The sequence below is a fragment of the Leucopleurus acutus genome, assembly GCF_964270905.1.
Source record: "Leucopleurus acutus genome assembly, chromosome: 3".
NCBI lineage: Eukaryota > Metazoa > Chordata > Mammalia > Artiodactyla > Delphinidae > Leucopleurus > Leucopleurus acutus.
The window spans coordinates 103,854,465-103,870,086 of record NC_139145.1 but is presented as its reverse complement, the minus strand read 5'-3'; the positions used below and the strand labels follow the sequence as shown (position 1 = coordinate 103,870,086).

At 36.7% G+C, this 15,622-nt stretch overlaps 1 protein-coding gene across 1 annotated transcript in view; it reads left to right on the top strand.

Moving 5' to 3' along the window:
• The window catches only part of ADGRV1 (adhesion G protein-coupled receptor V1), a 577,115-nt gene that overhangs the window by 66,313 nt on the left and 495,180 nt on the right, over window positions 1–15,622 (top strand). Inside the window, exons 12-17 of the mRNA XM_082836315.1 lie at window positions 125–251; window positions 1,197–1,382; window positions 2,156–2,336; window positions 3,058–3,221; window positions 4,532–4,655; window positions 5,686–5,952. Of these exons, the coding sequence (XP_082692441.1) occupies window positions 125–251; window positions 1,197–1,382; window positions 2,156–2,336; window positions 3,058–3,221; window positions 4,532–4,655; window positions 5,686–5,952 (1,049 nt within the window). The remainder of the gene's footprint in view (window positions 1–124; window positions 252–1,196; window positions 1,383–2,155; window positions 2,337–3,057; window positions 3,222–4,531; window positions 4,656–5,685; window positions 5,953–15,622) is intronic.

Sequence of the window (15,622 nt, the reverse complement as noted above, 5' to 3'; positions counted from 1 at the left end):
TCATATTCATTATCTGAAGTGTTGTAAATATTTTAAATAAGACTTCAAAATTCAGAAGTAAGACTATAGGTAGTCTGTAAGACTTAGAAGGCCTGTAAAACTTTTTCCCCTCTGACTTCCCCAGGGTCAACGTGGAAAACCAAGTGCTGAAATCTGGATATACAAGCCGTGACCTAATTATTTTGGAAAATGATGATCCTGGGGGAATTTTTGAATTTTCTCCTGCTTCCAGAGGACCCTATATTATACAAGTAAGTATGAAAGAAACTTCAATCTATTCTGTACTCACAGCTTCAAAAGAACAATCTCGAAAGATTTAAACTTTTGTGGACTTTTTTTTCCTGTCCTCTATATGGTACTTTACTGGCAAGATCACAGTTATCATCACTATTATTGTTATAATCATATAGATAGCATATAATGAGGGCCTTCTATATTCTCTTCCCTGTTCTAAGCACTTTGTAGTCACAGCCCTTACTCTTCACAATGAGTTAAAGAGGTCTGTGCTCTATTTCACATTTTACAAACGTGAAAAAGAGACACATTGGCATTTCTAGCTGAGCCTTAGACAGACTGCTTAAAGTTATGATGCCAAACCTATTCAGTCCAAAATTCAGGGTGTGTGATTCTTTTGTTTTTTTTAAATACAGTTTTGAAAGGTTACTTTCCATTTATAGTTAGTACAAAATATTGGCTGTATTCCCCATGCTGTACTATATATCCTTGAGCCTGTCTTACACCCAATAGTTTGTACCTCCTCTCCCCCACCTCTGTTGCCCCCCCACCCACTGGTAACCATTAGTTTGTTCCTGTATCTGAATCTGCTTATTTTTTTGTTATATTCACTAGTTTGTTGTACTTTTTAGATTCCACGTATAAGTGATAACATACAGTGTTTGTCTTTCTCTGTCTGACTTATTTCATTCAGCATAATGCCCTCCAAGTCATCCATGTTGCTTCAAATGGCAAAATTTCGTTCTTTTTAATGGCTGAGTAGTATTCCATTGTGTGTGTGTGTGTGTGTGTGTGTATATGTGTGTGTGTGTGTGTATATATATATATATATATATATACCACATCTTTATCCATTCACCTGTTGATGAACACTTAGGTTGCTTTCATATCTTGGCAATTATAAATAATGCTGTGAACATTGGGGTGCATGTATCTTTTTGAATTTTGTGGATTTTTTTAAGGAAGGAGAATCTGTAGAGCTCCACATCATCCGTTCCAGGGGAGCTCTTGTTAAGCAGTTTCTACACTACCGAATAGAGCCAAGAGATAGCAATGAATTTTATGGGAACACAGGGGTACTGGAATTTAAACCTGGGGAAAGGGAGATCGTAATCACCTTGCTATCAAGATTGGATGGAATACCAGAGGTATGGGATTTTATTTTTTCCGTGTGCTTTTGTGGAAAGTTGATAGTATCTTGTATATTATGAATATAAATATTTTGAACACTGGCAAGGAGATACAGGAAAGGAAGTGGGCAAGAAAGGATTGAGAAGTGCTTATGTTTAGAAAATTAAAAAAAAACAAGCTTAAGAAATAAAGTAAGACTTATTCCAATTTGAATTGTCCATGTTTGTTGTACGTAAAGCAGTACTAAATCTGAAAAGTTCAGTGTGTAATCAGTTTTCATCTCCTTTTAGGTTTATATATGTTAAACCTTATTTTATGTAATCTGTATTGACTGAACTTTCAGTGATACAGTTTTGAACTGAAGAAATTTTTCTGTAAAATTACTCTTTTAAAGGAAATAAATTTTAGTTGTATATTAAGGGAATCAGATATTGTTCCATTATGTTTACATACCATTGCATGTGTAGCTTTTACATTAATTTTATTTACTCTTATTATTTATTTATTTTTTTCTTATTATTTTAAATGACTAGATCATCAGTGATAAGGTTAAGTCTTCTTACAATTTTAATATAGTATCATGGTTTATCTTTTCCCTTTTTGAATAATGTATACTTATATCTGATGTCTCTCTTAATTGATGGAAGGGCGTTAAAAATTTAAAAAAAATCAGCTTTGTTTTTTCAGTGAGTGGCATGTTTGTGAAAAGCTGATTCTTGAATATATATATTTTAATTTCCTCTGAAAATTTCAACTTTATATTTTTCCTAATTTAACATGTTCATTTTAGTTGGATGAACATTATTGGGTGGTCCTCAGCAGCCATGGTGAACGGAAAAGCAAGTTGGGAAGCGCTACAGTTGTCAACATAACAATTCTAAAAAATGATGATCCTCATGGGATTATAGAATTTGTTTCTGATGATCTAATTGTTACGATAAATGAAAGTAAAGGAGACGATACCTATAGTGGTAATTTATTCTACTTTTTATATTCTATTACTGTTTACTAAAGAAGAAATTAGTCATGTGTTTAGTTTATTTCTTTAGTAAATAGTTATTTTTAGTTGTCCAACTGCTGAGAAATTACATGCAGTACAGAAATTAGTGTTTTTAAAAATCATATTTAAGATTGCTAGTTTTATTTCTTACATAGTATTGTGATGATGACTTCAGTTATATTTTGATTTCAATTAACCATATGTGGTAGAACTCAAACACTCAAAAGAATGAGTTGAGTCAAATAGGAAAAGCTTTAAGAGTTACTGCTAGGGAACTATTGCAGTGGCACAAAATGAGATGTATTGATAGGTTATTTTTAGAGCTGTGTCTGTCTGGGTAAGAAAATCACTTTTGAGTATGCAGCTTCCTCTAGCTGCCCTTAACAAATATCCTTATAGGACTTTGTGATAGGTGTACCTAATTAATCACCATTCTGCTCCTTTTGCTGAATGACTTTTAAAATCGCAAACTGTGATAGAAAAGATCAAGTCCATTTATTTTATCAATTGTATACCTACAGAGGGAAGACTAGGTTAATTTATATATATACCTTGAGGCTGGGCTAAGGAAATAATTGGTTTTTATTAAAAAGAGGGCTTATTTTTACTTTTATTTGAACAATTTCTTCACTCATCATTTTAAAATTGTTTAATATATGCTCATATATGTTATACCCATTTGTATTTCACAGCTGTTTATGGTGTAATAAGAAATCGAGGCAACTTTGGTGATGTTAATGTATCATGGGTGGTTAGTCCAGACTTTACGCAAGATGTATTTCCTGTCCAAGGGACTATTTTCTTTGGAGATCAAGAATTTTCAAAAAATATCACCATTTACTCCCTTCCAGATGAGGTAAATGTTACACAAATAACTCTCTTTTTTTTGTTTAATAATTATTTTTTAAAATAATTAAACATCTGGTAATTTACTCTGTCATGAGAGTATGTGATAAAGCAGCAGTCCCCAACCTTTTTGGCACCAGGGACCGGTTTTGTGGAAGACAATTTTTCCCCTGATGGGGGTGGGGGTGGGCAGGGGGCCGGCGATGGTTCAGACGGTAATGTGAGCGATGGGGAGCGGCTGATGAAGCTTCACTTGCTCACCTGCCGCTCACCTCCTGCTGTGTGGCCCAGTTCCTAACAGGCTGCCGCGGCCCGGGGGTTGGGGACCCCTGTAAAGAACTCATGTGTGATAATGTTTGACTATAAGCCAAAATAGAAATATTATTTTTGGTTTCCCTGAAGGCATTTTTAACTCTTAGAACTGATAGTCGCTGGTGACACTGCGTAGGTGCCAAATATCAGGGATTCATACTTGTGAGAGAGGTTAAGCACTTGGTTTGTACTTAGGCCCTTTGAGGATGAGGGCACCATCTACCAGGTATCCTATGATGCACTCTCAGAATCAGGACATTGGACCAGATGGATGGTGGATTCAGGATAATGCAGAGAAAGAAGTTAGTAACAATGGGGTAGACCTTTCTGAGGGACACTGTGCTTTGAATAGGTATGGAAACCTGTCTCCTTTCCTTCACACTTGTGCCTTGAGAGACAAAGTTCCAACACTGTTCCATTTTAGGGTCTGGAGAAGACCGGCTTACATGGATGAGAAAGAGAAACAGTGTCCATCTGGGGAGCCATATAGGCTCAGAGATGTGGGGAGTCTCATCTTGTTAGGACAGGAGAATGAGGTCTTTGTGATGTACTTCGGTGAAACTTAAGTAAGGTTTGTAAGGGGCCTTTGAGAGCTAGCTGAGCTTTTGTTATGATTATGAATTCTGTTCTAAGTGTGTCATAAAGTTATTTTTCTGTTCCATTGTTTTTCCTTAAAAACAATATATATCCTATTTTCTTATAGAAATAACTTAAGCTATGCAGTATTTCTGTTTTTAACTTACGTAAGGCATAATATCTCTATTTCCATTAAATTTTATAGTGAGTCAAAATAAAGTGACTGTTTGGATGAATGTACATTAAAATTTTGGGGGGTTCTGAGGCCTACTTGAATAATTTAGAGTGGTTCTGCCTCAGAAGTAGAAACAAACATTAGTACCGTTATTAATAACGCTCTTTTTTAAAAAAGATAAAAATAATTTAGGAATATGTAGTGGAATTATTTATACAAATCACCTGACTAAAAGCATGTATAACATTTTCCAAAAGATTCCAGAGGAAATGGAGGAATTTACCATTATCCTACTTAATGCCACTGGAGGAGCTAAAATAGGAAATAAAACTACTGCAACTCTGAGGATTAGAAGAAATGATGACCCCATTTATTTTGCAGGTGGTATTGCTTTCTTATTTGAGTGAGTTCACATCTTTCTTGAACAGTATAAAAATACTTTTTTTCAATAATTGTTTTAAGTGAACATTTTCAATAAAGCACAATTGTTGCTTGTTTAAATAGGATTTCATAATTTATTTGGATGATCATTATTCAAACTCTTTGACATTTTAACAAATACTTTTAAGGATCTTCTGAAGGAAAAAGAAAATAAAATAACTACTATTTTATTAGCTTTGTTCTCCTCCCACTTTTAAATTCCAAGGTATTTTCTTTCCATTGTGCAAAAATGAACACTCTTGCACATAACCCCTTCCAGTACACAGTGTAGCCAGTTCAGGGTCTGCGTATTGTACTTGATGAATGGTTACTTACTATAATTACTATTACTTAAGGGACATATAAGTTAACGTATAAATTAAGGTCTCCTCATTTTTGCCACTTTAATGCTTTCTTTAGAACTGTCTTTTCCACCTGAGATATCTTTTAGTTTTATTTGGTATCTAATCTATTGGTATCTAATTCTTTCTTAAATCATTTTTGCAAGATGTTCAATTTACAACTGTAGGACTCTTAAACCTCTTGAGTATTATTGATTTATATTTTAACCTTCAGTTAACATGTACTTAATGAGTTAGTCCTGTGTTCAGTCTTCTACTAACCCTGTAGAAGAAGTGGCAAAAATAAAACCTAAGATATCTGGGCCTATTCTCAAGGAACTTATGGTCTAAATTTGAAAATAAAGTGTATGAAACAGTAGTCAGAGGATTCCAGACAGTATGTAATTTACTGACAAATTGGGTGTTGAAGACAATGGATTCCATAGGAGTCAAGGCAAGAGGAAGGCCATTGACTAGAAGTAATCAGAGGAGACCTCATGTAGGCGTTGGGATCAGAGCTGAGTCTTTAAGTAAAGACACAGTGGAGTTCATTTCTTGTGGGGGGCAGGGAGAAACATATGTGATCTGAAAATATGGAGATGGAATCAGAAAAGCTCACACGTTTCTTCTTATCTTTATGAATATTTCAGAACCTCGTGTAGTGAGGGTTCGGGAAGGTGAGACTGCTGACTTTATAGTTCTCAGAAATGGATCTGTTGATGTTGCCTGCACCGTCCAATATGCTACCATGGATGGGAATGCTACCGCCAGAGAGGGGGACTTTGTTCCCATTGAAAAAGGAGAAATGCTTGTTTTTGCGGTTGGAAGTAGAGAGCAGAACATATCTGTATTCATTAATGAAGATGATATCCCAGAAACAGATGAGTTCTTTTATATAATCCTCTTTAATTCAACAGGTAAATAAATTACATTTATGGCATATCTGTTGTTTCAGTGCTTTTATGAGATGACATTAAGCATTTAACTGTCACCTGGGATTGTTCAAGAGCAAAATTGTTTATTTCATTGCTTTCTTGAGGGAAGGGCTGAGGAATATATGTGTTGAGACTTCGTGTACCTGGTATACTCTATGTCATTATTCTTAATTTTTTTTCACAATATAGCACACATAGAAAATTATGTTATTATTATATGAGGAATAGAAATCTTTTAGCTAAAGCTACCCTAAGTCTTTTCTAGTCATCCAAGGGCTTAGGGCATCTGTAGTCTCTTCCCTCCTAGCAGGGTGCTGGGCATGGTGGTTGGGAAGCTGCATTCTGTGGGTGACTTGAGCCCAATTGGCTCTACAGCCACAATGCATGACAATTTGCAGGAGGGGAAATTCCTTCTTCTCCATGCTATAAATGAAGCAGGATGTTTTGTCCCCATTATATGGGTCCTGAGAATGTTTTGACCCCATCTTTAGTAAATTAGAGGGATTATAGCTTCTTTTGGTATTTATTTTATTCTTTTAAGAGTACATAGAGTTATTTTTTTCCTTAATCTTCTAGATTAAGAAGACATGATACTCCATCACCCCTGAATACGCGAGTGTGTTTTTTCCTATATACTAGGACATTTTCCTACATAACCACAATATAGCCATTGAAATCAGGTTAACATTAATACAATTATTGCCTCAGACCCCATTCAGATTTCTCCAGTTTTCCCAACAATGTCCTTTTTAGCAAAAATGATCCTTTCCTAAATCATGCATTGCATTTAATTGCTGTGTCTCTTAATCTCTTCAGTCTGGAATAGAGTCTTTCCTTGACTTGCATGACCTTTATAATATAGAAGATTACAGGGCAGTTGTTTTGTTGAATGTCCTTCATTTTGGTTTGTTTGATGTTCCTCATGATTAGATTCAGGCTTTGCATCCTTGGCAGGAATTTCATAGTTGTAATTCTGTGTTCCCATTATATCTCTTCTGTTGGCACATGATTTTGTTTTGTCCCTTTACTGCCATGTTTACTTTGACCACAGTTTAGGTGGTGACTGCCAGGCTTCTCTACTGTACTTTTTGTTCCTTTGTAATTAATAAATATTTTGTGGGGGAGATAGTTTATGTAAATATCCTGTTACTCATCAAACTTCCAATTTTTTCATTGATATATTTATTAGTATGGACTCATGATTTCTGTTTAATGCAGTGAGTTATATTTCGCTCTCATTTCTTTTTTAACATCTTTATTAGAGTATAATTGCTTTACAGTGTGTTAGTTTCCGCTTTATAACAAAGGGAATCAGCTATACACATACATGTATTCCCATATCTCCTCCCTCTTGCGTCTCCCACCCACCCTCCCTATCCCACCCATCTAGGTGGTCACAAAGCACCGAGCTGACCTCCCTGTGCTATGTGGCTGCTTACCATTAGCTATCTATTTCACATTTGGTAGTGTATATATGTCCATGCCACTCTCTCACTTAGTCCCAGCTTACCCTTCCCCCTCCCCGTGTCCTCAAGTCCATTCTCTACATCTGCGTCTTTATTCCTGTCTGCCCCTAGGTTCTTCAGAACCATTTTTTTTTTTTTAGATTCCATATGTATGTGTTAGCATACGGTATTTGTTTTTCTCTTTCTGACTTACTTCACTCTGTATGACAGACTCTAGGTCCATCCACGTCACTATAAATAACTCAATTTCGTTACTTTTTATGGCTGAGTAATATTCCATTGTCTATATGTGCCACATCATCTTTATCCATACATCTGTCAATGGGCACTTAGGTTGCTTCCATGTCCTGGCTATTGTAAATAGAGGTACAATGAACATTGTGGTACATGACTCTTTTTGAAGTATGGTTTTCTCAGGGTATATGCCCAGTAGTGGGATTGCTGGGTCATATGATAGTTCTATTTTTAGTTTTTTAAGGAACCACCATACTGTTCTCCGTGGCTGTATCAGTTTACATTCCCACCAACAGTTCAACAGGGTTCCGTTTTCTCCACACCCTCTCCAGCATTTATTGTTTGTAGATTTTTTGATGATGGCCATTCTGACTGGTATGAGGTGATACATCATTGTAGTGTTGATTTGCATTTCCGTAATGATTAGTGATGTTGAGCATCCTGTCATGGTTCTTTGGCAATCTGTATATCTTCTTTGGAGAAATGTCTGTTTAGGTCTTCTACCCATTTTTGGATTGGGTTGTTTGTTTTTTTGATATTGAGCTGCATGAGCTGCTTGTAACTCTTGGAGATTAATCCTTTTTCAGTTGCTTCATTTGCAAATATTTTCTCCCATTCTGAGGGTTGTATTTTCGTCTTGTTTATGTTTTCCTTTGCTGTGTAAAAACTTTTAAGTTTCATTAGGTCCCATTTGTTTATTTTTGTTTTTATTTCCATTTCTCTAGGAGGTGGGTCAGAAAGGATCTTGTTGTGATTTAAGTCAGAGTGTTCTGCCTATGTTTTCCTCTAAGAGTTTGATAGTGTCTGGCTTTACACTTAGATCTTTCATCCATTTTGAGTTTATTTTTGTGTATGATGTTAGGGAGTGTTCTAATTTCATTCTTTTACATGTAGCTGTCCATTTTTCCCAGCACCACTTATTGAAGAGGCTGTCTTTTCTCCATTGTATATTCTTGTCTCCTTTATCAAAAATAAGGTGACCATAGGTGTGTGGGTTTATCTCTGGGCTTTCTATCCTGTTCCACTGATCTATATTTCTGTTTTTGTGCCAGTACCATACTGTCTTGATTACTGTAGCTTTGTAGTACAGTCCGAAGTCCAGGAGCCTGATTCCTCCAGCTCTGTTTTTCTTTCTCAAGATTACTTTTGCTATTCGGGGTCTTTTGTGTTTCCATACAAATTGTGAAATTTTTTGTTCTAGTTCTGTGAAAAATGCCATTGGTAGTTTGATAGGGATTACCTTGAATCTGTAGATTGCTTTGGTAGTATATTCATTTTCACAATGTTGCTTCTTCCAATCCAAGAACATGGTATATCTCTCGATCTGTTTGTATCATCTTTAATTTCTTTTATCAGTGTCTTATAGTTTTCTGCATACAGGTCTTTTGTCTCCTTAGGTAGGTTTATTCCTAGATATTTTATTCTTTTTGTTGCAGTAGTAAATGGGAGTGTTTCCTTAATTCCTCTTTCAGACTTTTCATCATCATTAGTGTATAGGAATGCAAGAGATTTCTGTGTATTAATTTTGTATCCTGCTACTTTACCAAATTCATTGATTAGCTCTAGTAGTTTTCTGGTAGCATCTTTAGGATTCTCTATGTATATTATCATGTCGTCTGCAAACAGTGACAGCTTTACTTCTTCTTTTCCGATGTGGATTCCTTTTATTTCTTTTTCTTCTCTGATTACTGTGGTTAAAACTTCCTAAACTATGTTGAATAATAGTGGTGAGAGTGGACAACCTTGTTTTGTTCCTGATCTTAGAGGAAATGGTTTCAGTGTTTCACCATTGAGAACGATGTTGGCTGTGGGTTTGTCATATATGGCCTTTATTATGTTGAGGTAAGTTCCCTCTGTGCCTACTTTCTGGAGGGTTTTTATCATAAATGGGTGTTGAATTTTGTCAAAAGCTTTTTCTGCATCTATTGAGATTATCATATGGTTTTTCTCCTTCAGTTGGTTAATATGGTGTATCACGTTGATTGATTTGCATATATTGAAGAATCCTTGCACTCCTGGGATAAACCCCACTTGATCATGGTGTATGATCCTTTTAATGTGCTGTTGAACTCTGCTAGTATTTTGTTGAGGATTTTTGCATCTGTGTTCATCAGTGATATTGACCTGTAGTTTTCTTTCTTTGTGATATCTTTGTCTGATTTTGGTATCAGGGTGATGGTGGCCTCATAGAATGAGTTTGGGACTGTTCCTCCCTCTGCTATATTTTGTAAGAGTTTGAGAAAGATAGGTGTTAGCTCTTCTCTAAATGTTTGATAGAATTTGCCTGTGAAACCATCAGGTCCTAAGCTTTTCTTTGCTGGAAGATTTTTAATCACAGTTTCAATTTCAGTGCTTGTGATTGGTCTCTTTATATTTTCTATTTCTTCCTGGTTCAGTTTCAGAAGATTGTGCTTTTCTAAGAATTTGTCCAGCTCTTCCAGGTTGTCCATTTTATTGGCATAGAGTTGCTTGTAATACTGTCTCATGATTCTTTGTATTTCTGCAGTGTCAGTTGTTACTTCTCCTTTTTCATTTCTAATTCTATTGATTTGAGTGTTCTTCCTTTTTTTCTTGATGAGTCTGGCTCATGGTTTATTAATTTTGTTTATCTTCTCAAAGAATCAGCTTTTCGTTTTATTGATCTTTGCTATCATTTCCTTCATTTCTTTTTCATTTATTTCTGATCTGATCTTTATGATTTCTTTCCTTCTGCTAACTTTAGGGTTATTTTTTGTTCTTTTTTCTCTAATTGCTTTAGGTGTAAGGTTAGGTTGTTTTTTTGAGGTGTTTCTTGTTTCTTGAAGTAGGATTGTATTGGTACAAACTTCCCTATTAGAACTGCTTTTGCTGCATCCCATAGGTTTTGGGTCATCATGTTATAATTGTCATTTGTTTCTAGGTATTTTTTTGATTTCTTCAGTGATCTCTTGGTTATTTAATACTGTATTGTTTAGCCTCCATGTGTTTGTATTTTTTACAGATTTTTTCCTATAATTGGTATCTAGTCTCATAGCATTGTGGTTGGAAAAGATACTTGATACGATTTCAATTTTCTTAAATTTAGCAAGGCTTGATTTGTGACCCAATATATGATCTATCCTGGAGTTTGTTCCATGAGCACTTGAGAAGAAAGTGTATTCTGTTGTTTTTTGGATGGAATGTCCTATAAATATCAGTTAAGTCCATCTCATTTAAAGTGTCATTTAAAGCTTGTGTTTCCTTATGTATTTTCAATTTGGATGATGTGTCCATTGGTGAAGGTGGGGTGTTGAAGTCCCCTACTATGATTGTGTTACTGTCAATTTCCCCTTTTATAGCTGTTAGCATTTGCCTTATGTATTGAGGTACTCCAGTGTTGGGTTCATAAATATTTACAACTGTTATATCTTCTTCTTGGATTGATCCCTTGATCATTATGTTGTGTCCTTCTTTGTCTCTTTTTGTAATAATCTTTAAGTTTGTTTTGTCTGATATGAGAATTGCTACTCAGCTTCCTTTTGATTTCCATTTGCATGGAATATCTTTTTCCATCCCCTCACTTTCAGTCTGTATGTGTCCCTAGGTCTGAAGTCGGTCTATTGTAGACAGCATATATACGGGTCTTGTTTTTGTATCCAATCAGCCAGTCTATGTCTTTTGGTTGGAGCATTTAATCCATTTACATTTAGGGTAGTTATCGATATATATGTTCCTATTTCCATTTTCTTAATTATTTTTGGTTTGTTATTGTAGGTGTTTTCCTTCTCTTGTGTTTCCTGCCTAGAGAAGTTCCTTTAGCATTTGTTGTAAAGCTGGTTTGGTGGTGCTGAATTCTCTTAGCTTTTGCTTGTTTGTCTGTAAAAGTTTTAATTTCTCCTTTGAATCTGAATGAGATCCTTGCTGGGAAGAGTAATCTTGGTTATAGGTTTTTCCCTTTGATCACTTTAAATATGTCCTGCCACTCCCTTCTGGCTTGCAGAGTTTCTGCTGAAAGATCAGCTGTTAACCTTATGGGGATTCCCTTGTATGTTATTTGTTGTTTTTCCCTTGGTGCTTTTAATATTTTTTCTTTGTATTTGATTTTTGATAGTTTGATTAGTATGTGTCCTAGCATGTTTCTCCTTGGATTTATCCGTATGGGACTCTCTGCACTTCCTGGAGTTGATTATTTCCTTTCCCATATTAGGAAAGTTTTCAACTATAATGTCTTCAAATATTTTCTCTGTCCCTTTCTTTTTCTCTTCTTCTTCTGAGACCCCTATAATTCGAATGTTTGTGTATTTAATGTTGTCCCAGAGGCTCTGAGACTGTCCTCAGTTCTTTTCATTCTTTTCTCTTTATTCTGCTCTGCAGTAGTTATTTCCACTATTTTATCTTCCAGGTCACTTATCCATTCTTCTGCCTCAGTTATTCTGCTATTGATCCCATCTAGAGTATTTTTAATTTCATTTATTGTGTTGTTCATCATTGTGTGTTTCATCTTTAGTTCTTCTAAGTCCTTGTTAAATGTTTCTTGCATTTTGTCTATTCTATTTACAAGATTTTGGATCATCTTTACTATCATTATTCTGAATACTTTTTCAGGTAGACTGCCTATTTCCTCTTCATTTGTTAGGTCTGGTGGGTTTTTATCTTGCTCCTTCATCTGCTGTGTGTTTTTCTGTCTTCTCATTTTGCTTAACTTACTGTGTTTTGGGTCTCCTTTTCGTATGCTGCAGGTTTGTAGTTCCCGTTGTTTTTGGTGTCTGCCCCCAATGACTAAGGTTGGTTCTGTAGGTTGTGTAGGCTTCCTGGTGGAAGGGATTGGTGCCTGTTTTCTGGTAGATGAGGCTGGATCTTGTCTTTCTGGTGGGCAGGACTGCGTCCGGTGGTGTGTTTTGGGGTGTTTGTGACCTTATTATGATTTTAGGCAGCGTCTCTGCTAATGGGTGGGGTTGTGTTCCTGTCTTGTTAGTTGTTTGGCATAGGGTGTCCAACACTTAGCTTGCTGTTCGTAGAGTGGAGCTGGGTCTTAGCATTGAGATGGAGCTCTTTGGGAGAGCTTTTGCCGCTTGATATTACATGGAGCCGGGAGGTCGCTGGTGGACCAGTATCCTCAATTCGGCTCTCCCACCTCAGAGGCCCAGGTCTGACACCCAGCCGGAGCACCACGACCCTGTCAGCCACACGTCTCAGAAGAAAAGGGAGGAAAAAGAAGAAAGAAAAAATAAATAAAAAGAAATAAAGTTATTAAAATAAAAAAATAAATAAAATTATTAAAAATAAAAAAATTTAAAAAGTAATTTAAGAAAAAAAAAAGAAAGAAAGAAGAGAGCAGCCAAACCAAAAAACAAATCCACGAGTGATAACAAGCGCTAAGAACTATACTAAGAAAAAAAAAGGACAGATGGAACCCTAGGACAAATGGTAAAAGCAAAGCTACACAGACAAAATCACACAAAGAAGCATACACATACACACTCACAAAAAGAGAAAAAGGAAAAAAAAAGTACATATCTTTTGTGAAGTCTGAGGTCTTCTGCCAGCGTTCAGTAGGTGTTCTGTAGGAGTTGTTCCATATGTAGATGTATTTCTGATGTTTTTGTGTGGAAGAAGGTGATGTCCACATGATACTCCTCCACCATCTTGAAGGTGTCTCAGGAAATTTATTGCAGATGACCTCATCGTGTGAGGGGCCCACACGCCGCCAGGGTGACTACCTTCGCCTGCCGTCCAGTACCTTTCATGGTGACTGTGGCCGCCATCTCCGAGCAACTGACACTAACAACTAACTACTTGCCCTATTTCGCTATCATTATTTACTTTGATGGTCACATTGTCCCAGATTTGGCCAGTGGTAGCCTGTGCAAGATGACTTCTTTGTCTTTGTGACCTGTTGCTATTATTCTGTGAGCATTTTCTTACTTCCTGGAACAGCAAGCTATTCCAGACTCATCTTATACTTTTCCTGTCAAAACCCTGAAATCAGTCATTTTTTCAAGAAGCCCTGACTCCTCTTAGGGAGGAATGTTATTTATTTATTTTATTATTTTTATTTTTTGGCTGCATTGGGTCTTTGTTGCTGCGTGGAGGCTTTCTCTAGTTGCGGTGAGCAGGGGCTACTCTTTGTTGCGGTGCAAGGGCTTCTCATTGCGGTGGCTTCTCTTGTTGCAGTGCATGGGCTCTAGGTGTGCAGGCCTTAGTAGTTGTGGCTCACGGGCTCTAGAGGAAAGGCTCAGTAGTTGTGGTGCACAGGCTCAGTAGTTGTGGCTCGCAGGCTCTAGAGCGCAGGCTCAGTAGTTGTGGTGCACGGGCTTAGTTGCTCGCGGCATGTGGGATCTTCCCAGACCAGGGCTTGAACCCGTGTACCCTGCATTGTTAGGTGGATTTTCAACCACTGCACCACCAGGGAAAGCCCAAGAATGTTATGTAGAAACCAGGACCTCTGCACTAGGTATGCTAATTATTATTGAGTTTATGGTCCTCCTAGGCCCTCTTACAGAGATAGAGAATATATGTATGTATGTATGAATTTATGTATATGCACATGCACATTAACATCTGTAGTTCTGTACCCAACTGTATACATTGAAGACCATTAGTTCACCTAGGGTCTCCATTTCTATCCAATATCACAAGTTTCCTTCTCGTTTTCATATTTATCCCTTCCTCCCCTGGTAATGAGCAATCCAACTCTGATTATCTTTAATATCAATATATTTACTTATTTGATTAATTCACCTTGTGTGTAACCACTTTCCCATTGCTTCGTTTACCTTCTTCCCACAATGAGTCTGCTTTTCTTACTGCAGTAGTATTCTAGCTTCCTGCTCTAGGCCAACCCCTTACCCTCATGTGGATGCCCTCCCACACCACTCAGACTCCAACATTGAACCCCAAGCTTTTCTCTGTTGGAGATGCCTTCCTTACCCTGCGTGAGCTCTAACCTTGTGTTGGGTCACTGTGGTATCATATCCCTAACTCACAGCGTGCCTGCATTGTGCTCTACCTCTTAGACTGAAATATTAAGAAAGAAGAAGAGGAAAAGAAAGAGATCACTTAATTTTTGTTTGTGCTGTGTTTATCATTCTCCCTATTCCTTTGTCTCTTTCTCTTTGTGTCTTTCTTCCTATTCCCCTTCCTCTCCATTATTTTCAGTACCACCTATGACATGTTGCATAACAAATGCACATTATAGCAGAACCCTGCCAAAATTAGGCGTTCTTGTTTTTATTTGTTTTTGTTAGATTTTATGATATATTTTAAGTTATTTTATTACTCCATAATGTCAGGATTTTCTATACAGTGATTTACTGTCTGTTTTTATGTTCTTTTCCTCTTTCCATTTGCTAATCATCAAGTAAGGTTGAGTACAATTGTCTATTTATATAAATTATTTTTAATGTGCTGGTTTGCCACGTATTTCTTTTTCTCTAATTTTAGTTTTAGGTGTTGTCCTCATCTAATTTTCAAAGTTTTATTTGTATCAGTTCAGCGAACTTTGATAAATACCAATGACTGAGCATCTACCCTGCTAGGGGATGAAATTGATTGAGAAGCATTTGTACAAGGACTTAACAGTAATATTGTGTGTGTGTGTGTGTGTGTGTGTGTGTGCCTGAGTGTGTGTACGTGTCAGTGTGTGTGTGTATTAATATAAGGTGATAATCGCTATGCCAGATTGACAAAGTGTGAAGTGCTGTAGGAACACAGTGGAGGATGCACTTAACTTGGGAATTCAAGGAAGAATTCCCAGAAGAGTTGTTGCTTGAGCTGGGTCCTTAGGAGTGAAAAGAAGTGAATAAAGGTTGGGAAGACTTTTGCTCACAGAGGGAACAGCTCCAGTAAGAGGAAAAGCTATGGACCTCAGGGGAGTGATGAGAAGAGACCTAATTTATTGGCTGTAATGGTGCTAACATGCTGTGGAAACAATTGGAGTAGAAAGGAATCAAGTTCAACATCATAAAGATTGCTTTGTTCTATGTATGACCAGA